General features: G+C 36.0%; 1 protein-coding gene across 1 annotated transcript in view; it reads left to right on the forward strand.

Annotated features, from left to right (window-relative positions):
* CNKSR2 (connector enhancer of kinase suppressor of Ras 2) overlaps positions 1 to 24,265 on the forward strand; it is a 338,457-nt gene that overhangs the window by 293,761 nt on the left and 20,431 nt on the right. Inside the window, exons 20-22 of the mRNA XM_044669208.1 lie at positions 1,516 to 1,572; positions 2,116 to 2,216; positions 6,652 to 7,195. Of these exons, the coding sequence (XP_044525143.1) occupies positions 1,516 to 1,572; positions 2,116 to 2,216; positions 6,652 to 7,195 (702 nt within the window). The remainder of the gene's footprint in view (positions 1 to 1,515; positions 1,573 to 2,115; positions 2,217 to 6,651; positions 7,196 to 24,265) is intronic.

A 24,265-nucleotide genomic window follows, 5' to 3' on the forward strand; every position in this document is an offset into this window, starting at 1 on the left:
GTAAACTCTTACTAATCAAGTGCATACTATGTGCCATCTCTGAGCTAGGCGAAGGTGATACAAAGTTTAGTAAACACAGTTTCCCTGCCTTTCTAGAGTTTCTGGCCTTTTTAGAGGAATTATAAAACAAGTACTACATGAGATCCAAAGGGGAAGATATTATCAAGGGATAAAGAAGGCTTCATGTAGAATTTAGTTTGTAAATAGGTGGATAAGAATTCACTAGTAGAGGGGGCAAGAGCTCAATCTAGGCATAAGACAAATCAGGAGTGGCCAAAAAATAGAGGCTGAATTTTGAAAACAGAGGGTAGCCCAGTTTGCTGCAGGAAAAACACGTAAAGACTTAATATGAGATTAGACTTCTTGAAGGTGAGGATTATTTAATTTTTTATGTTTCCTAAATCCCAAGTACAACTGTACACATATTAGACACATTAATAAATGTCTCTTGTAATCAACTGAATTGTACGGTGTCCTGAATGGCTGGCAAAGAAGTTTAAGCTATACATGGTGGGCAGTAGGGAACCTCTGAAGATTGCAAGCAAAAGAATAAAAAGACAAAATATTTTTGATTAATCTGGCAGCAGTGGGAAGAATAGATTGGAGGAGGAGGAGGAAGCTGGAAAGTTAGTTAGCTAGAGGCAATTTTAATAGACTTAGAAGATGGTAATAATAAGAGCCTATAATACCAGGATCATGTCAGTGAGACTACAGATAAAGTGACATATAAAAACATGTTTCTGAGTTGGAGGGATATGAGTGAGGCAGAAGGAAGTGTCAAGATTCAAAATTTTATTCAGTACAAATTTTTGTTCTATGGTTAGGCAGAACATAAGGAAAACTAATAAAAAGATCTGGTATAGAGGTTGTATGGCCAATGTAGAAAAAAGTTCTTATAGATTACCTGTCCAATGATAAATTGAAGTTTTATCAGATAGATACAAAGAGCTAAAAGGAAAAAAAAAACCCTACTCTCTTCCATTCAACCAAATCCATTGGTTTAGATAAAATTATTGGCTTTTCCTATATTGAGTATTCATCTACTGCATGAGGGTGGTGTGTGGGAGTGAGACATTCATGAAAAAGATTCAGGGATGTGCCTATTCTACTTGTTGTGGTGGTGGTTGTTTTTGTTGTTTGTTCATTTTTCAGTCATGTCCAAATCTTTGTGACCCCAGTTGGGGTTTTCTTGGTAAGGATACTGGAGCAGTTTGCCATTCCCTTCTCCAGCTCATTTTACAGATGAGGAAACTGAGGCAAACAGGGTTTGGTGAATTGCCCAGGGTCACACAGCTAGTAAGTGTCTGAGGCCAGATGTGAACTCAGGAAGATGAGTCTTCCTGACTCCAGGCCCAGCACTCTATTCACCCTACCACCTAGCTGTCCAGTTATTCTACTACAATTGGCTTAATTTTAATATGTCTCTCTGGGTTGCTCCCCATTACACCCAAAAAAAAATTACAGGATCTGCCAAGTCACTTGTCTACCAGCTTACATTTTCTTTCCTTTTAACAGAATTCTGGAAGTCTGGAACTTCCAGCCCACACCGGCAGATTTGCCCTTTTTCATTTGGCAAGTATCAGTGATTGCCGTGTGTTTCAAAGTTGAGGTGGGAGTATGGTGTCATGGCGACTGATGTCAGCATGACTCTGGATACAGGGTTTGTTAGATAACCAGTCCATTGAAGGCAGTGAGAGAAATTTTCAGCATTTTTTAAGCTCTCTGTATGAATATCTCCAGCATGTGTGTGTATATGCAGCATGTTCGTCTGTAATCACTCCATTTTTATGGTAGAATGGTATAACTGAAAAAAATAATATCCAGTGACCTGATTCATCAAGATGTGAAATGCCTCCGCTTGGAACTCAGGCCACCCTAAACTTCAGCATGGGCTCTACAAACCTCCCCAGATCCATAAAGGACAGTCAGCTACTCCCTTTGAGAGAATAGTCACCATAAACTGACTCTGCTAAAAGGAAATTAGAGCATTTTGATATGGCCCATCCATTTGTTATGTTCAAATGAGAGTGCACATCTTAAAAGTTTAACCTGAAAGGTTTTGTTTTGTTTTGTTTTTCTATATCTTAATGGTATTTTTATCTGTGTGCTTTTTAGATTACTGGAGTGAGAGTGACAAGGAGGAAGCAGACACTCCCTCGACACCTAAACAAGATAGTCCCCCACCCCCCTATGATACATATCCAAGACCTCCTTCAGTAAGTGAGCAATAGAAATTTATTTAGAAATGCTTCATTAAGGTGAAATTATTCAAATCAAAAGATGATGATGGTGGTGATAATGGTGATGGTGGTGGTTTGGGAAATAGAGTCAGAGTTTAGGAGCCTCCGAGAAAAAAGAAAATTAAGATCAAAAACCAAAAGTGCAGAGTAGAGGCACTACCAAGCAATCGGTGTAATACATTTACTAAGATACTCCTACATTCAGGTGATGGTGGTGAAAATTTGAATGAAAATGGTGGCCGCCTGAATAGAGAGAAGGGGATGAAGGCTAGAGATGTTGCAGGGACAGAATCAATAGGATTTTAAAACTAATTGAATATGGGAGGGCAAGAGAGAGATGACCCCAAGGTATGAAACTTGGATGACTCAGAACAGGATGGCCAAAAAGATGACCATGCTTATGAAGAAAAATTGCTTAGAATGCTGTTGGATTTTAATAGTTGCATGAATATTAATATTTCTAGAGTGGTTAACAGAGAAATATGCAAAATAAAAATGTTTTGTTTAAAAAAAGAGCTAAAATTTTTCCTTGCAAGTGTTTGCATGTATTTTACACTTCAAAATTTTTTGTGAGATGTCTAGGCTGAATATATTCAGACTTTCTACAACAAATAACAAATTTGGTTGTAGATTTATAAGATTTCACCTTTCTTCCATCCTCAAAAAATTTTTATTAAAAAAAAGATTAAAATGTATATTAGGAATTTGTGTATATGTAGTTACAACTGGGAAACAACTATTTTGAGACCAAATAAATCCTTTAGAGCAATAAACTAGACATTTGCCTACATTTAGGAACAATCAAAAAGATATCATAACACATACAGTAAATGAAAACCCAGATCCAACATGATACATATTTTGTATAGACATTATATGTCTCTACCTAAAAGAATTAGACATAAAAACAGAATCACACAGAAGCAACCTTAGAAATCATCTAGTCCTTTTATGAATGAAGAATAAACCCTGAGAGAATAAATAAAAAATAAAAGTAATAAATGTTTACTGACTTGCCTTGAAGGACTGATTTCCTCTCATTTTGATAAATTTATTTTTCATAAATTAATTATTATAGTTGGTTAAGATCATAGAGTGACAGACAGTGGTGTCAGTTATAAAATAATGAATTAAGTGGCAGGATACAATTATCATATTTTTCCCTCCTTTCCATAATATAATTCTGAATATTAAAGTGCTTCTAAATGGCATTTTAGACTCATTTTAAAGACCTTACTCAAATTATGTTCATAATCATAAGCTAAGGAAAATCCTGTTTGATGATAAGAATTCTTGACTCATAGTTAACACAAAAATCATAATCTTTATAATATCCAACTGAACAAGCAACGGCCACTCATAGTTATTGCTTACTCATTAAGGCTCCTTAGTTTACTATAATTAGTATTGTCTATACATTAGTATTGTCTATACATTAGTATTGTCTATACATTAGTCTATATTATTTTTTCTATATAGTACTATCAATATATTAATACTTAATTAGTATTATCTTTTTATTAGGAAAACATCTTCAAATGACCTGGGATTTCAAACAAACCGATATTAAGTACTTAGTGCATGAGAAGCATTGCTGACTATAACCTATCCATGCATTCTCATCCTATGAAATTCTTATCCTTGTCTTTCGCTAAACTCTCCATCAAAGACCTATCTGACACAGTTGAAATCCTCCAGGAATTCTTTAAATATTTTAATGTTTTTTTAATACCAGTGCAGCTCTCAGGCTGCCCATCTCTTATCCATCACTCTTGCTAATCCTCCTAAAATTAAAAATTGTTGATATCATTTGCTTTTTATACCACTGTAATTTCCCAATATTATTCCCTTGTAACAAGAAAAAGCATCTGAGCAAAACTGACTGAGAAAGCAGCTTTGTTTGATTATGTATGCAACATTCAGTTTCTGTGGTCCCCACTACTCTACTGATAGGAGAAAAATATGTTTCATGGGCTATTCTCTAACACCAAGATTCTTCCTTCTCTTTTTTTTTCAATCATGTATTTCTACCACTTTTTTGTATGTAAATCAATAAGAGATTTATGTTCAAATTTCCAAGGACTTGGGAAAGATACACTTTAAAATTCCCTACCATTCTCTTCTTTGATCGCTGCATTAATAGTCTTCGTGAAATAATCAGGGTCTTACTAATGATAACAAATGAATAACCATTCCATTAGAACCACTAATTAGACTATAGTTAATGAATTGACTAAACAGTTTTCTAACAATAACTTGTTTAGCTATAAAGATCCATCACTCGGATTTACTCCTCTACAGAGAAAATCAGTACAGCAATTAAATTAATCTGTCAGCATTGGCCTACCCAGTGGAACTTTGGCCCTACCCCTGGGGACCTTCTAAAAAGGGAGGTGCTGAAAAAGATGAGCAGCTGAGACTTCTACCAAGGGGAAGGAAAACTGTGAGATTTTAACCAACATACTTAACACCATAGCAGAGCTTAACACAGGACCTGGCACATAGAAGGCACTTAATAAATGCTTGCTGACTTAACTTGAAGGGTTGGTTTCCTCTCATTCCTATGAAAATAGACTCCACAAATGATTAGAGTTGGCTAAGACCACGCAATGGCAGATAGTGGTGTCAGTTATAAAATGATGAATTAAGTGGCAGGATACAACTATCATATTTCTCCCTTCTTTCCATAATATAACTCTATTCAAGAACTCTTATTTCAAACTTTTATAAAAGAAGGGGAAGGGAACATAATTTCAACCTAGTTGAAATGGCTTCCTGAGCACAATGACATCTAAAGTTTAGGAAGCCAATGATGCATGCTATAATTTAACATAAGGCAAATCAAATACCTGCTGCCTGGAGAAAATGCCCAGTGCTATCTTCTTCCTCCTCTAATATTCACTGAAACGAAAGAACCCCAAAGCCCTCTAAGAGCCCCAGAGGGCTAGGAATGCCTCTACCCACACACCCCTAGCCTTAATTAGAACAATAATTTCTAAGCTGACCTTATATAAAAGTGAACCTTTTCAAGTAGCTGGCCAGTCATATAAAGCCAGCATTTAATAACAATTGAGAGCCTACATGAATCTTAAGAACTCACTTTTAGAATTAGATTTTCCTGACAGAGAACTTTGCTATCATTTATAAATTTCCAATTTCTTTCCTGTAATAAAAAAGAACTGATTTATCTGAAGTGTCCATGTATCTAAGCAAATGCTAAATACACCACTCTTTAAGAAACAAACCATTAATGCTTTCTTTCCCTAGGGAAAAAAATCTCATGTGAGGACTCGCTGTTACAAAAAAGCTATGGCTGGTTTTCTATAGAGTCTATAAAAAAGAAATGTATTAATCCAGGAGCACAATGTTCTATTGTATTTTAGGCTTCATTTCTCCGTTTAGTATAACATTCTTAAACAGGGTTTTGCATTGATAACCATTTGTAGACTCCGGATAGGTATGACTTTTTAAAAAATTTTAAACTATGGTATTTGTGATAACAGAGTCAATAATTCTAATATTTTCTTTATGATTTTGACTATGCCCTATAAGTGAGCTTTAAATGTTACTTAAAAGCTTTTCAAAGATCTGTTTTTATTTAATTTTTTAGTTTTAATTTCATCTGTAAACTTTTTTCTTTTAATGTAGACAGTTTAAATGTTTGACCATATAACTTGTTAATGTCTGCTTTTCCATTTAATATTTTCTTATTTAAAAAAAATGAAAACCTGCCATGATTTCATTTTAGTGCTTCTCTATTCTAATATTCTCTAATATTTCTCTATTTAGTGCATAAATCAAAACACAAATTGGGTGCTACTCAGTCAACAAACATTTATTATTTGCCAGGCACTGTGCTAAGTAATAGAATAACAAAAAAGGTTGGTTTTTTTTTTTTTTAGCCCAATCCCTTCTGTCAAGGAGCTTATATATTCCAATGAAGAAAATAATATGCAAACAATTGCACATACAAGATTTAAGTATTTTAAGCGGAAATTAATCAGAGAGAAGGCACCAGTAGTGGGGGGTTGGGTTTGGGGGGAGGGGAGAAGTGGGACCAGGAAAGGCCTACTTTGTAAACGTAGGATTTAAGCTTAATTTTGAAGGAAACCAGGAAGAGAGGCGTAGGCTGTCAACAGTAAAGGAGCAGAGAGGAAATGAAGTGCCCTGTTCATGGAACGGCAGAAAGGCCGGTGTCCTGAATCACAGATATAAAAGGGGAAGCCAAGTACACAGGCAATTAAAGTTTGAGGTTTCAGGAAGTCTCCATGGTGCCTAAGCTTGCTAGCAAGTTTGTCCACTTAGATCCATCAGTTCGATTGGCCGGTGGTCACCAAACTTACTTTCCTCAGTGAGGAGAATGGCGTCCATTATTTCCACGGCGATTGATCACTTGCACTCCTTCTTACAGATGAGCTGTGCCAGTCCATACGTAGAACCGAAACACAGTCGACTCTCCTCTACGGAGACCTCTCAGTCCCAGTCCTCTCACGAAGAATTCCGCCAAGAAGTGGTTGGGAGCAGCGCGGCGTCCCCCATCCGCAAGACGGCCAGCCAGCGAAGGTCGTGGCAGGATTTAATCGAGACGCCCCTAACCAGCTCGGGACTGCACTACCTTCAGACTCTCCCACTCGAGGACTCGGTGTTCTCTGACTCCGCCGTGATCTCCCCGGAGCACAGGCGGCAGTCCACCCTTCCAACTCAAAAATGCCACCTGCAGGATCACTATGGGCCATATCCCTTGGAGGGAGAACGGATGCAGGTGTTGAATGGAAATGGGGGCAAGCCTCGCAGTTTTACTCTTCCCCGGGATAGCGGCTTCAGTCACTGCTGCCTGAACGCACCCATCAGCGTGTGTGACCAGCCGGAGGATGCGCAGCACACCGAGGTAGAGGAAGACGAAGAAGAGGAGGATGAAGAGGGGGAAGCCGCCGGAGAAAACATAGGGGACAAAAGTAAGTATATTTGTTCAGACGCTTAGCTTTTATATTAAAAGTCGTAACCTTTTCAAAAGCTTATTTTAATTAGAATTTCTTTTCCGGTTTTTTTCCCCCTTGAAATATTGAGTTTCATCGAATAAGGATTAGGTATATTCTTGGTGGCCTGCTGTCAGTGTTTCAAATAATTTGAGAGAAAAGAAAAGAAATATAGCTTCAATTCAAAAACTCAACAATTATAGCAAAGAATTCCCACTCACCCCCACTAGTATTGCTTCTAAGAATGGCCATTTTAATTGCTTTCTTCACCCATTCACTTCCGTTCTCACCTGTGTGCTTTATCCCTTTAGCCTAATTTTGTTAAAAGATTAGAAATGTTTTGAACATGGAATAAGAATAGCTTCAGCTGAAGAAATAAAGGATGTTTTATTTACCACTTCCGCCTTCTCTCTTAGAGAATTTGAAGGGAGAAAACTCAGAGACAAATTTTATTAGAAGAAATCTTCCCCATCACATTCCTATAAAGTGTAACACACACATATACATACATACATACATACATACATACATACATACACTAATATAGGTACTGGGATAGATACAGAGTTTAGAAAAGACATGGTGGGGCAGCTGGGTAGCTCAGTGGATTGAAAGCCAGACACTTCCCAGCTGTGTGACCCTGGGTAAGTCACTTGACCCCCACTGCCTACCCTTACCACTCTTCTGCCTTGGAGCCAATACACAGTATTGACTCCAAGACGGAAAGTAAAGTTTAAAAAAAAAAAAAAAGAAAGAAAAAGACTTGGTCCCTGCCTTCATAGTGTTTATGGTTCAATAAGAGTAAATATTTTTTGCGGATTGCCCCTTCCATCTGAAATAACCCTTTTCACATAAAAACCAGTCAATGAAACCACAGGGTTTGGCTCTCCAAAAAGTCAAGTATCTGGGAGGGGATTAAGTGCCAGCGAAGGAAGATTATGTCAGAGAAATGGCCATTAAATCTGACAATTAAAGGTTTCCTGATAACCTTGAAGGGAACTAGGATGATGTGGTTGTAAGTAAAGGACAAGGGTTTTTAGGTCTCATACCTTCCCAGGAGACTGTCTAGGTCCACCACTCTTTTATAGGTGAGGAAACTGAAGCCTTGTGGGATTAATGACTTGCAAAAGGTTACATAAATAGTGTCTAAATCTGACTCCAGAGTCAGGTTTGCCCCTCCTAAATCACATTGACTCCTTATATAAGTAGTGTCAGGAAATGATATTTGAACCCAGATTTTACCATAAAAATAACACATTTTCCATTGTACTATTTTGCCACTTCATTCCAAGGAAATAATGTTATACAAAAAAAGTGAAGTCTGAGTAAAGACTACTCTTTCTAAAAGTTTAACAATTAAAAGATGGAAAGATGTAGAATGATCATTTGAAGAGTCAAGGGAAAGCTCTTGACGAGGAAGGGAGTGATGAAGGCAAGGGGAAACTAGGAATTTCTGTATTGGTAGAAGATAAGGAACCAGTAGAAGGGGAGAGATAGTTAGTAGGCTTCCTTTCGAATTCATACTCAACTTGGCTTGGATCAAATGGAAACTAATTGAAAAAAATTTCAGCCATTTGATGCCTTTGTGTAATAGCAAGTTCTATGAATAAATGAATGAATGAATGAATGAAGTTGGCAAGATAAAATCTGGCATATTCATGGATGATTTGGGAAATAAGACATGTTCTCAGAGAACAGTATTTAAAAATATATCTAGAGGAAAATAATTATGACCTAAAGTTGTTAGTATAGAATTAAGTTGCTGGAGGAGCTCAGAATTCCAGGTTAAATGAGTGTCTCCATATACTGCACTAGTCATTTAAATTACTGGGCCACCTTCCAACAAAGGAAGGACATGATGACTATACCACTACAGTGGGCAGAAATCTATATGAATGTTAGCCCACTCTAGCCTTTTTAAGGGCACTAGGAGAATTCTCAATCGAACTCTAAATTCAGATGGAGATAAATTTGGAATGAGGAGGATGAAACTTGGCATGAGGGCAGTGGGAGGTTATTCTAGGAATGTGAAATTGCTATGAAGAGAAAGAGGCAGCCAAACCAAGACGGGGAGAAAGTCATTTCCAAGCTTGGTAGCAGATCCTACTGGGTTATGTTTTGTTTTGGTTTTTTTAACATTTAGAGCAATAGTACTAGCACAAACAGGCAAACTCATTCATTTAAACTTATAGATGGAATAATCTTTAAGGGCCTTTAGAGAAACAGTAGAGACTCAAGGGAATAAATGAAGAGGGGCCTGAGAGCTTACAGAGAGACATTAACAAAAGAAAAGAACCAAAGGAACTTGAGGCAAAGGCAAGATGTTTACATTTTATGGAAAAGTATTTCCTATGAAACATCAAGACTTTTTTAAAGGTAATGAACACTATTCAGATTGGTCACATTGAGAAATCACTTAAGAGAAGAATCTAACAAGAAGTGGCTATTTTATTAATTATTGAACAATCCCTTATAATTGTTCAGTGCAAATATGAATTGTTGAATATACTTGTCAGAAAACAAAAATGAAATATTAAGTATTAAACATTAATTTTAGGACAGAAGGAAAGAAGGAAATAGGGAGAGAAAGAAAGAATCCTTAGTATGATAAATAGCCTGGGTTTTTTATGCAGCCTATGCATATTTTCTACAAAAGTGAGCTTAAAAAAAAGATGCATATGCATTATTTTAAAAATTAGTTGGACCTAACATTTGAAAGGGATACAACTAAATGTTAACAGCTTGATTATGTAACCTTTAATTAATTTTAAATTTGCATTATTTACCTGCTTGTGGGGAATGAAAAGATTATTTTGCTTATTTATTTGTTTTCATATCTCTTTGCATATAATTCTCCTTCTTTGTCTCTGTATATATAGTAATGCATAATAATGCAATACATAACTCTCTCTTTATTTTCCACTTGATTCAGTTTGTATACCACCTGGGAAAGAGCTGCCGTGCTTTTGTTACTAGCCCTTTGTTGTTTTATTCCTTCTCTCTCTTAAAACTATCGAGATGAAAAATTATTGTTTAGTCAAAAATGTTAGATTTTCATTTCGAACATATACTGAAAGAAAAGGCAGTTATTCCAATAGCTTATTCTGACATGGAATGATAGAATTGGGATATTAGGAAGAAGAAAAACTGGTCTTTGTATTACACAATTTATACTACTCTTTCTCTAAAACTAAAAGCATTCTACTCTCATCATAAGGGAGATGTGAAACTTGTCATTAACTTGATTTCGGAGATAAAGAAAGTGAGGCCAAGAATAGCAAAATGATATTTAGCGGGACATGAACAGATATAAGAATAAGAATGCAAATAATCTAGATTTAAGCAGTGTATATATATATATATATACATATATATATATGATAGTATGACATATAGATGTATGTCAACATACTAGATTGCGAGGAGGAGAGATGATTCTGAAACCACTAACACTTGGTTCATCACCTGAGATCACCCTTGGAAATCTTGCATCTCATTCTTTACCCAGATTCATCTTAATTAGCCTCTGAAATATGATGACATTGCAGCCTGAAATGGTTTAGCCACATCTTAACCAACAGTCCTGCTGCCACCAACAACATATTCTCAAAAGAAATGTTAATAAATAAATAATGAACCTTGATTTAAAGGGTTTTTTAAAAGCTCTAAATGCTGCTGAGTAGTACCAGGATCCTGGGTAGCTGACTCAAAGTTTCTTTGTATGATGAGAAATCCTCCTCCATTCTAAAAAAAAAGAATTTATGGATTGTGGTTTTTTTAAAGGAGAGATTAAAATTCAGGAGCAGTATTATGTTTTAGGACACTGGAAAGATTAGCCATTCTTCTTCAAATCAATAGAACAGTTTTTCCCTTTTTCTTCAGATCTTCAAATATCTTTTGCAGATTCATTGCCTATTATCTCATTAATAATTACCATACCCCAAGATGTTCACCCTTTTTAACTTGTCCAACTTTGACTTAGGGAAGAAACAAAGATACACCCATAATTGTCTTTTTCTCAATCTAGTGATTCTAGTGAAGAAACAAATAAAATCTCAAAAATCCATGCTTTCATGTTCAGTTTTCATGAAATTATATAGTAACCGAAAAACAAAAGTAGTGAATAATTAAGAGAAAGCAGAAAGCCGTACTTCCAATCTGATGAATTTGATCTGACCAGATGAAGGGGGCAAAAATCTAATTTCCTGATTTAAGTAATCTGGATCATGTTTAATTAATAATTTTAATCTGGACTATAAGATTATATCAATAACTGTATGAATTTCTGAGGTTTTAGGTTATAAACACTATATAATCAACAAATGAGATTAAGAAAATAATAAAATCACAGAAAACATCCTTTTTTCTTGACTGCATCGAGTCAGAATTCTAGAGCATCCACAGTGAGATCCGTAGCCACTGAAAAGAGAATGGCCTAGCAATACACAGGAAGAAACAATCAAATGAGAGATACAAATTGCTCATGTTATAGCCAACAGTTGAATAGACAGTCAATAGAGGTATCTTGGATAAATACTGTAAAAAGAGACTAAGCCAGTTCCAAAATTGAATAGGTACAAGACAATAACTAGATTGCACTTGAAGAAATGAGCAGCATTTTCAGTGATCCCTACTTATTCCCAAATGCAAAACTGATATTTTTACAACAATATTTTCCTGTTGATTCTCATTGGCTATAGATTCTAGAATATCACAGTCTCTGAAGACTTAGAATTGCAGATGATTATCAAAAGTCAATGGAAATACAAGGTTGATAGAAAATACAGTGACTTACTAATAATGACTTGCACATAAAAGTGTCATAAAGACATCACTGAAAAAAATAATGATCAGAAAAAGAAGTGTGCTGGTTATGTTGTAAGAGTGAATAATAATAATTGGTAACCCATTACTAAACTGGAATCCCTAGAGTGCTCAAAAACCTAGACATTAAAGTCCATGAACTTCAAATGGAGAAAGAGAGAGAGAGAGAGAGACAGAGACAGAGAGAGACAGAGACAGAGACAGAGACAGAGAGACAGAGAGAGGGACAGAGACAGAGAGACAGAGAGAGAGAGAGAAGTATGTGTGTAATGACAACTTTATTTCAATATCATTTGTTCCTTTGTAATTATTTGTATCCTATTACAAATATTTAAAAGCATTATTCTAAGAATAAGATCAGTGGGCTTCATTAGAAGTTATCTATGACAGACACAAAAATGGTAAGAACCCCGGTATCTAGAGCAGTGGTTCCCAAACTTCTTTGGCCTACCACCCCCTTTCCAGAAAAAAATATTACTTAGCCCCCTGGAAATTAGTTTTTTTTTTTTAATTTTAATAGCAATTAATTGGAAAGATAAATGCACCTGTGGCCATCACTGCTCTTCTGGATCACTGCAGCACCCACCAGGGGGCGGTAGCACCCACTTTGGGAATCACTGATCTAGAGAAAGGCATCAAGAGTTTTGGATAGACTTTCTGTGGTACCTTTTTTGAGAGAATATGAGTGAGATCACTCCAGTAAGAAATGGAATGTTTGGGTTGAAATTTGCATGGTAGGAGTAAAGTAAAATCACAGTTCTACCAAGATAAATATATAGTCACCCATTAAATTTGTTAGTTTTTTTTAGGTTGTTACAACAAAATACTTAAGAATGTAGATTTAAAATAGTGAAGATAACAAAACATTCAGGAATCCAAAGATAAAGGCAAGGAGAGAGAAGCAAGGACCATCAGGACATTCTGAAAGGATACAACTAGGTTTGATTTTGCTTTTGCTTTTTGCTTTTATTAGAATTCAGATTTTCTCTTGACTGGCCATATCAGCTAAATTGATAACAGGAAGGACAAAGACTTATTTAGTAGAAATTTAGAAGATAGATCCTAATATTCTAAGTATATCACCAGCTATTCTCTCCTATGCAACAATGTATATGTTGCATAGAATTCATGGTTTGGAAGAGAGTGTTATTAAGTTATACCATTCTATCTCGAACATAAGAATTAGCATTGAAGAAGAAGAATGAAAGAGCAAAAGAAAATCTATCTGGGAATACCCTTTCTACTCTGAACAAAACCAGTTGTTAACCATTTCTTGTTGGCCAATGATATATTGACAAGTAATATATTATATATTCATTCATTCAGCCAATGTTTAAATGTCTATTATGTGCTAGGCACTAGAAACAATGACAAATTGCAAAATTTAATATCAATGTTATGCCATCACCACTGGTGAGATTCAAAACATTTCTGGGTGATCCATTAAGTATATAAATGCCAGTACTGTGACATCCTTTTCCCTCCTTTCCTTCCCTCACACTAATTTGGTATAGTACTTTCTTCTAGGTCAGAATCAGGGTATGGCCCAGTGCTACATACTGGGAATTGGAAAATTAAATGGAAAACAAAAATATTTATATGTTTCCTTTATTTTATGTATTTTCCATGTCCCCTCATTTTACTGGGTGTTTGAGATGTCTGTTATTCTAGATTTACTTTGTTTTCTTCACAGTGAGATCTCATTAGAACAGAATAAATATCAAGAGGTCTTTGTTTATGGCTTCAAGTCCTTGTGAAAAATAACATTTTTATAACTGAAGCTATTTCTTTTAAAATATCAGTTTGTATTTAGTTACCTTAAATGTGTTATAAATGCTTTCTGGTTTTTTATACCACAATGATTTCCCAATACATATACATCATATGAATAAATTCTTGACTATATTTTTTAAGTTTTAGGATTTGAAGCTAGAACACGATACTCTAAAAATATCTTAACACCTATGCAAATGAGGAGTTATGCAACTTCTTTCCAGACATGTTGATCATTTTTAATCACAGGAGAGAGGATTAATTAGTTAGAATTTGTAGGTTTTTAAAAGTTAATAAGAAATGGAAAGAAATGTTTTTCAATTTGAATTCAAGTGATGAAACACATCTGTCCCTTGCATAAAACTCAATGAGAATGAATAGTCAGCTAACCTCTCGGTTTAGGACATGAAACTGGAAAATTCTTTGAAATGAAGTTTCCAAAGAGTAAACATAGTTTGAGGGTTTTCTGAAGCCAAGAAAAAATGACCAATTAGTGTGTCTTTGCTGTCCTTTTGTCTTCATCATGAATTCAATTCATTTCAACAATTATTAAGCATCTCCTGCATTTAAGGTAGCATGGTGTAATCGATGAAAAAACCAGCCTTAGAAATCAGGATAGCTAGAGGTCAAGTCCTGACTCCGACACATACTAATTGTGTGACCCTAGTCAAATCCCTTAAACTCAGGGTTATCTAGGTAGCACAGTGGATAGAGCCCCAGGCCTGGATTTAGGAGGAAATGATTCAAATCTGACCTCAGACACTTCTTAGCTTTATGACTTTGGGCAAGTTACTTAATCCCAGTTGCCTAGTCCTTACCATTCTTCAAAGAGTTGATGCTAAAATAGAAGGTAAGGGTTTTTTTTAATCTCTTAAACTTTCAATGCCCTAGGAAATTTTCTAAGACTATAAATTGTAGAATAGTTGTCCATCCATAGTAGTAGAGGGAATTCCCTATTTCTACTACAGATTCACTATAGGAAAAGCTCAACCCCCTTTGAAGCACTGAACTCTTACAGTTTGAAAAGTGTGAAAGAAATGGCTATTCCAAAAAGAAGCCATTTCTTGGTTGTTGCATAGTATGAGTTCTGATTTATTTGCTTCTTTTCTTTTTTAAAACCCTTACAATAATGTGTATTGCTTCCAAAGTAGAAGTGATAAGGGCTTAGCAATGAAGGTTAAGTGACTTGCCCAGACTCATACAGCTAGGAAGTATCTGAAGCTAGATTAGAACCCGGTTCCTCCTGACTCTAGACCTGGTGCTCTATTCACCATGACACCTAACTACCCTTGATTTATTTCCTTCTGAACATTGTCTAGTTGTTTTTTTTAAGAAGTATTCCGCAGAAATAATTTTCTGCTTCCTTTTATTTTTTATTTTTTTAAAACCCTTACCTTCCATCTTAGAATTAATACTGGGTAAGGGCGAGGCAATGGGGGTTAAGTGACTTGCCCAGGGTCACACAGTTAAGAAGTGTCTGAGGTCAGTCTTGAACCCAGGACCTCCTGGGTCTGACTCTCAATCCACTGAGCCACCCAGCTGCCCCCTCTGCTTCCTTTTAGGTTTTCAGTTAACAAATTAAACAGAAAAACACTACTTTGGATCTATTGCACTTGTTGAAAATCTTTTGCTAACAGATTAGTCTATTGACTTATTGTAGTAATTGAGAAATCATGAATAGAATTAAATCTTCCTTTGGTAATTGGAAATATTATGGATATGGGTGAGAATACTCATTCTTTGGTACAGATAGATTGCTCTTACAGGTAAAGAAGATATAGAAAATTAAGCTTAATGTGTATGTAACAGGCTTGGGCCATCTGCTTTGCAAGGAAGGCCTAATAGTTTAAAGACCCCATTCACTTTTTTTGTCCCCTGCCCAGAAAGATGGCTCACTCCCACGATAACAGCTACTAATAATAGCTAGCATTTCTATAGCATTTAAAGGTTTGCAAAGCTCTTCAAAATCATTATCTCATTTGATCTTCATGACATCCCTGGAAGGTAGGTGCCATCATTGCCTCCATTTTACAAATGAGGAAACTGAGACAGAGAGAGGTTAAGTGAATTACCCAGGACTACAGTTAGTAAGCACCTGAGGCCATATTTGAACTCATTTCTTCCTGACTCTGGCTACCCTTTTCACCATCTATCTGATTATTAATTATCATCCAAACATCATTTGAAAATATTTGATAATTAGAATGGTCAATAATAGTCATTCAATATTTATTAAGCATCCTACTAGGTGCCCAAGGCACTGCAAAATGCTGAGGACACAAATATGAAAAAAAAAAGAAAGTTTCTGCCCTCAAGGAATTTACAGTTTAATGAGGAAGAAACAAAACACAAATATGACTTATTCATTTCATTGTGCTTTAAATTCTATTGCATATTATTATGTTTCACCCTTTCATAAACTCGATTTGTATTTATACACATCTCTTTTATAGGCAGCTTAAATAGAAACCAAATCCCGACATGATGCTTTTTAGCACTCATACTTCATCCTCCACTTTTCCTCTGCTCCTAGAGCACAATCGTGTGGCAGGATTCTCATGGATTATAAATGTGGCAAATGTTTCCTTCTTTTCGAGAGTGTTAAAATGATAGTCTATCCTAATAATGATAAATTGTGTTTAATCTTTAAAAGAGGGAACAAGACAAGTCTAACTAATATAACTATATTTCTTCTTGACAACACTATGCAAAGTAAATGAGTCAACCCATACCGCATCCTACATACATTTTGCAAATAATTATTACCTATAAAATTACCTTGTTAAGTGAGTTTTGACTGGATCTTTTTGGTTTCCAGAGTAGAACTAATTACTCCATCTTCTTTAAGAATCATTTATGCAACATTTAGGAAATAATTAGATTGGAAAAGCTCATTTTTCAGGTATTTTTCTTTTTTGATAGAGTCATACAGTAAAAAGTTGCCAGTTATGGTTGGAGAAAGGAAGTTTAGTTAACTATGGATACCGGCTAAAATGGATAAGAAAACTTAGTTTGGAAATCAGTAAAATATATTTAATTTTTTCTTGATGTTTCAAAAGTGTTTTTTTAATACCTTGGGCCTCGTGGTCAAAACATCAATTATTATTATAATGTAGTTGTACAAAAATATCTGTTAATTGAGAATTGTGGCAAATATACTATCAGAGGAAAAAATTAGTACTATAGTTTGATATTGATGCCTGGGAATCTTGGATCTATAGATTTTTTAAACAAATTTTTCACTTTCTTCCTCATTTAATAACTCCATCTTTGCATGATTTCAGGTTTTATTTTTTTCCCTGGGGTGGGGGGGAAGAGAGAGAGAGAGAAGATTCTACATGTTTTTGCACCTCTCTTTTGTTAGTGTCACTTTGGCAAGTAATGTTGTCCTCTACAGGACACTTCCCTCCAGGATCATTCACAAATAATCTTCCACCATTGCTCCATGGAATTCTTAAACTATAATCCAAAACATGTTTAGGAAATATGAGAGAGGGAGGAAGGCGGGGGGAAGAGAGAGAGAGAAATAGATGCATGGATGGATGGGTGGATGGATGGATGGATGGATGGATGGATGGATGGATGGATGGATAAAGAGACAGATAAATATATTTCCATTTTTTCTTTATAATTCTAGGTATTTCACTTTATGTATATTTTAAAAATACCAAGAAAGGAGGTTGGGGTAAGTTTCACTAGCCTGCTGAAGAGGACCATGAGCATAATGCAAAAATAAATAGATAGATAGATAGATAGATAGATAGATAGATAGATAGATAGATAGATAAGAATGCCTATACTTAAATCAACTTTGGTGTTCAAGTGTCTTTGGTCCAACATGGGCACTCTTACTAGAAAAACATTATATATTTAGATAATGAATTGGTGCCATAGTTTGTTGTTGTTTTGCATCTCTACATTTTTCCTCTGTTCTTTAACTATACTAACACACTGTGCTTTGAAAAACAGAAAAGGGTAGGAGGAAAACCTTGGTATCAGTGATTGCCTTTAATACAATACTGCTACAAATCCTGACTGGTAGGGTCCCACCCCTGACTTTAGAATGTATTATCTTTTTCCCAACCTCCAGAGTTATTGGGCTGCCCACTCTTGATTTAGATTTTCAGAAGCCAAGGCTCATGAAGTATTTTTGTTCCCCTAATTTTAAAAACTATTAAGCATCAACACCAGAGGTAGGCTAGATGTTTACAATTCCAAAAATAATTTTGTTCAAAGGCAGAAAAACATGTGAATGACTAAGTGGGGCATAAAACCTAACTTCTGGATAGCAGATTCATTTGTAATGTCTTTGTGGCATATTGTGCTCTTAGGAGTATAATCTTGGAACCCCCTTTTTGATGATGGTATTGGGATGGTGGACTAACATATTATTTGATTAATTGTGATATCCAAGTGTTCAGTGTACACAGTTACACAGTATACAATATTCAATCTTACTTAAGCTATAGCATATGCCAGTTTCTATATTAACGTGCCCCATTACCATAGGTTGAAAACAAAAAGAGTTTTAAAGGATTCTTAGTTCAATCTAGCCACCGTATTAGGCCCTAGGGATACAAAAGACAAAACTGACATGATCTCCCCACCCAAGAAGGGGAAAACATTCTCTTGGGAAGTCGATATGCATATCCTGATTTGCTTCAACTATTCACTATGCTCTTAGCTTCAAGACTCTTACTAACATGATTATCTGATTCTGGACTCTTCTCAGCCTATTAATAGTTTGTCAATTAAAACTGAACACATTAATTCAACTGTAATCTTCTATTACAAAAGAATACACTTTTAATTCATCATTCTTAGGTGCTTCTAAGTGAACACCTATGAAGACAACACTTTTCTAATCTCCACCACCCTCTCCCATTCTTTCCTCTCATCCTCTCCTTTCCAGTTGTTAGATTAACCAAACTGCCATTGTAACCATTAACCATTGGTTGAAGAAGAGGAGAAAGTTCTCAACTCTCAAATCTCCAATTGGCTGATAGGAATACCCATTAATCCAAAGACAGCACTAGCATAGCCTTTCATTGTCTCTTTTAAAATATTAGATCTTCTTAATTCTAAGGAGACATTTAAAATTAGAAATACAACATAATACAATTAATCCTTATTCCCTGGTTTTTTGTATTTAGCTTGAGATTCAGATTAGCTTCATTGGATTTGGCAATTTATCTCCTTTCTAGCTGATTACCAGGGTAACACTAGAAGTGAATTGAAGACTTTGTGACTGCTACACATCCAGTAGGCTGCATTTGACTTTGGCCATAATGTTTCCATAGGAAATTATGGACTGCAGTTCTTTTCCCTACTATCCCTCCTACCAGACTGACTTTCTAATGGCCAAGAAGACCACAGCAGTGGCTTCAAAGGTGAGATGTGCCCTAGCCAAAGCACACCCACGTCTAGCATTCTTGGGAGCCCAGGCCCTCTGTGTTTGAAGTTTGTGTTCTGTTAGGGCCATGTTTCTGTCTGTCACCTTGAATAAAACAAAACTACCAAAGTAGCAATAATAAAGAGCCTTTGGGAGAGGGGGAGGAGCAGCTAGGGGCCTTGGTGGATTGAAAGCCAAGCCTAGAACTGGTAAGTCCTGGGTTCAAATGTGAGCTCAGATACTTTCTAACTATGTGATCCTGAACAAGTCATTTAACACCAACCCACTTAATTGCCACGCCCTTACCAGCCTTCTTCCTTGGAACCATTGCATGGTATTGATTCTAAGACAGAAAGTCTTATAAATAAAATAAGCCTTATTATTATTTTTTAAAGTCTTATAAATAAAAGAGCCTGTAGTCAGGACAGGGAGGTTATAACCTGGGATCTCTCACAGCCCCAGAGCACTGGGGTATCTATTAAAATACAAAGAAGGAAGTGGTTAAATAGTAAGTGGGGAGAGGAGGGAAGAGGACAGCCCGATTATTTAAAACTTCAGAAATTTGAGAAAGGTTGCAACTGCCAGAGTTTAGGGTGGCTACGGAGTGGGGATTTTAGTTCATTTGGTTTGATTGTCCTTTTATAAAATCATTTTCTATAGTCTTCAGGTAAGGAGCAGCTCTGGGAAACTGGCAAATCCAGTCATAGTCAAGTCATCAGCTACTTTCAACATGTCACTTCCTTTAATAAATGTACTTTCCATGAAAAAATGAACAGGGTCCCACAGGGATAAAGGTAAAGTTTTAAGGACATTGCTTGGTATATCTATTTGTTTCCTACCTAGTTGATAGCCAGAGTTCATTTTTAATAGCTTAATTATATGATAGCATTCATACTAAAAGTATTCAATGGATCTGTTCTCATCAATGAAGATACACACTCTCCAGGATTACACATTGCTGTCCAGGTATGCTATCTTGTCCTGGGTGACTCTTGTTCATGCTGTAAATGCTCAGCAGAGAAGAAGAGACATTTAGCTAGACTCCAAGGAGCCTGAATATAGTCCAAGAGCTATCTGTCCCGACTGAGAAACATAACATGCCCATAGTTTCTGTTTCTGTTAAAACTAGGAAAGGAAGCATAGACCTTAAAGGCAAATAGAGAATGCCAAAGAGCACGTTTACACTTTGAAATGTTGAATTCTAAATATATTCTAAGCAAGTCAACTGAAGACAACTGGGGTTAAAGTAAGAAAATAAATGTGTTTGCAGCTTCAAAATTAAACGAAATCTACAATTATAATTGTATTTTTGTTTTGATTGGTAGCAGAAAGTTCACAATCCATTGGTGTATCTGAGCTACAAATTAAGCTATAATACATGAGGGACCTTCTGACTCTTTAAACATTTGAATTTTGTAAGAGAAACCCTTGCCCTAATAAAATCCTTGTACAATCCTAATTTTTCTAATTATCCTGACACGACAAAATTGAAAATGTGATACCAAATTTCAAATGCAGGTTAATCAATGTCTTTTCTAAAACTTACATGGTTATTTTTATTTTTCTATAAGAATCGTGATGAGAGAGCCATTCCTGAGTAATTAGTTAAAACTTTTTTTAAAGATTAGAAATATAAACTTTGTTATTCTCAAAAATAAACCAAAACTCATCCTTAAAAGGCAAATCTTTTCTAAAAATATATTGGTATGATTGGAAGGAATCTCAGAGATAATCGTTTCCAGTCCCCTTATTTTACAGATGAGGAACTCTAGGCCCAGAGATCTAAAATGATGTTTCCAAGGTCATAGAGATACTTCTCAGGAGAGCTGGGACTAGAACACAAATCCTCTGACCCATGGTTCAGTGCTGATTATATTATATTATATACCAGTACTTCATTACATAGTGAAGAGGAGGAAGAAAAGAATGAGGTATGCCTGGCCTCCAAGTGTTGACATACGTAAGTCTTTCCAAAATGTTATTTGGATTTGCATCCTATCTTCCCTTAGTGTTTACTTCTCTGTTCAGTGAGAAAGATATTTTAAGTTGTCCCCATTGCTAAGAAAAGCAATCACATTTGGGCAGTCTACCAAAAGTAGGTTCCTTTACACAGTTGCCAGAGCTGTTAATGAGCAAATGATTCCAAATGTCAGACGGGTATGTCAAGGAGCTTCGAAGTAAGGCATTAACATTTAGAAGCTATTGAAGGGAGAAAATCTATATTGCATTCGTGTCTAATATTGCAAACTCAAAAAGAAAAGTAAACAAGAAAAGTTAATTTCAAGCCACTACCATCAAAAGCAATGTTACTGCATGGGGGTGTGGCAGGGATTATGACCTTAAACCTTCAGTATTACAATTACTTCTTCTTCTCTCCCACACACTGTCTTTCCACCCACACTGCAAAGGATTTAGTATTTCTCAGTTTTTGCAAATTGACAATTCTCTTTCCTCCCACTCAGTTGTGCTAAGGACAGAACATTCTGCTGGGGCTGCTGTCTGATACAAAGCATCACACAGGTAGACCACACTAAAACTAAACTGATGCATTTTATTGTAGTGTGAAAGTAAGAACAGGAAAAACTCTGTATGTGGGAAAGCTCATAGGAGCTTATATCACAGCTAAATTATCTGGCATGTAGTATGCCCATAAGCTACTTCATAGCATTGCTACCCTGCAGCATTTCAGAGCTCAAAGGAATTTCAGTAGACATTAGTCTAATCACACCTAAAAGAGAATCCCTTCTATGACATACCTAGAAAAAGGGTCATCTAGACCAGAGATGTGAAGCATGTACGTACAACACTCCTGAGTACCATATAAACTAGATTAAAATACAAGTGGGAAATGTTTAACAAGATAAATAAAAGTACAATATAATATAGATAGTGTTACATTTTAGGGAGCTAGGTGACACAGTGATTCATCTCTGTGTTCCAATTTGGTCTCAGACACTCTGTTTGACCCTGGGCAAGTCACTTAACCCTGTTTGCCTCAATTTTCTCATCTGTAAAATGAATTGGAGAAGGAAATGGCAAACCACTGCAGTATCATTGCCAAGAAAACAACCCGAACGGGGTCTGAAAAAGAATCAGACATGAATGAATAACAGAGATGATTATATTTTAAAACTAAATCTAGGTGACAATTAGGAGGCTTGGTGGATTGAGAGCCAGGCCTGAAGACAGGAGGTTCTAGGTTCAAATCTGGCCTCAGACACTTTCTAGCTGTGTGATCTGGGCAAATCACTCAACCCTGATTGTCTAGTCCTTGCCACTTTTCTGTCTTATCACTGATACTAAGACAGGATTTAGGGTTTTAAAAAAAGACACTTTACAAAGTAACTGGACAATAAAGGTCAAGTCTTCATAGTATACAGAGGAAGCTCAACTTGCTGCCAATCCAAAAAAGGGTGGGGATCAAGGATTTGATCCTACTTCTATAAGTATGTGATCATATATAATGCAGAGGCCTTCCAACCTCAGAGTATACACAGGTATTGTGATTCTTTGCTTTCTGCTTTTTTGTTGTTGAATCTTTTTAGTCATGTCAGGCTCTTTGTGACCCCTATTTAGGGGTTCTCTTGGCAAAGAAACTGGAGTGGTTTGCCAATTTCTTCTCAAGCACATTTGACACATGATGAAACTGAGGCAGACAGGGTTAAATGGCTAGCCTAGGGTCCCACAGCTGGCAAGTGTCTGAGTTAATTGGCTGCTAAGCCAGATTTGAGAGTTCATTCAAAAAAAGTCAGAACAAGTCAAATCATACCTCTTTTTACCTGGTTGCAGTCAAGGGGAGAAAGTGCTAAAAGCTTCAGAAACATGGGGAGCAGGGAAGGCAGCTAGCAACTGAAGAGGGGAGACTTCATGTAGAAGTTGGTTCTTGACCTGAGCCTTGAATGAAGAGGCAGATATGAGAAGGGAGCACATTCCAGGTGTGGTGAAGGAACCAAACTAAGAGAAAGAATGTTATATATAAAGAATGATAAGGTCGGTTTGTCCACAGCCTGGTCGAGACTCTAGACCATAGTTCATGAATGTAAAATTTATATAATATCTAATTAAATCTGAAAATAAAAATTGGGAGCATGTTGTAAGGGGTTTTATATGCCAGAAGAGTTATTTTTATCCTAGAAGAAATAGGGAGTTACTGGAGTTTGTCGAATAGGGGAATGATATGGTCAGACCTTCCTGTTTTAGGAAAGTCATTTTGTTGGCAGTGTGGAGGCTGGATTGGGGTAGAGAGAGATTTGAGGCACAGACATCTCTGATTAACTTGATAGACCAGGTCCTGAGCTAGAATGGTGGCTGGATGAGAGAAGAGTAGAGATGTGAGAGATACTAATGGAGGAAGAAATGGTTAAGAGTTGGCAATTGATTAGATATGTGGGAGTTGAGAGAGAGTGAGGAGTTAAGGATTATACTGAAATTATAAACCAAAGTGTCCCAGAAGGAAAATGATGCTCTGAATACAAATAGGCAGGTTTGGAAGAGGAGCAGGTTTGATGAATCCTAGTTTGGACATGTTAAGTTTAAGATGCCTTAAGAACATCCAGTTAAAAATATCCAGTATATGCACTTTTTCTCATTCTGCAGTAGATGCAGACATAGGAAAGAATCTTTAGCTTAAGAATTGGTTGGTCCACTTTTTGTTTTGGAGTTGGTTTGCTTGCTTGCTCCATTTTGGCAAATTATTCTATTCCTTGAAGCTGGTTTTATTTATTTTTTTATAAACTTGGTACTTAATATTGACTTGCTCCACACAGGTTGATTGCCTTCTGTGAGCTCAATGTGACCTTTCACTAATAATGGAACCTTTTTAAAAAGCATTTCCCCTTCATTATAAATATGTGAGAATGTATAAAGCTGAAATTTCCTGTAAGCACAAAGCTGTTTCTTAATTTATAATTATAATTTATAATTCTTAATTCATAACCAATATGGCATTTTCATTCATTTTCTTAGTCTTTAGAGAAGAGCATCCAATATTTCCTTTTGTCTAAGTTCAAATGTCAGTCATGGCTACAAATGAAAGGGATTACTTAAAAACATTCCTTGAT

This window comes from Gracilinanus agilis, chromosome 3, assembly GCF_016433145.1.
Source record: "Gracilinanus agilis isolate LMUSP501 chromosome 3, AgileGrace, whole genome shotgun sequence".
Taxonomy (NCBI): Eukaryota; Metazoa; Chordata; class Mammalia; order Didelphimorphia; family Didelphidae; genus Gracilinanus; species Gracilinanus agilis.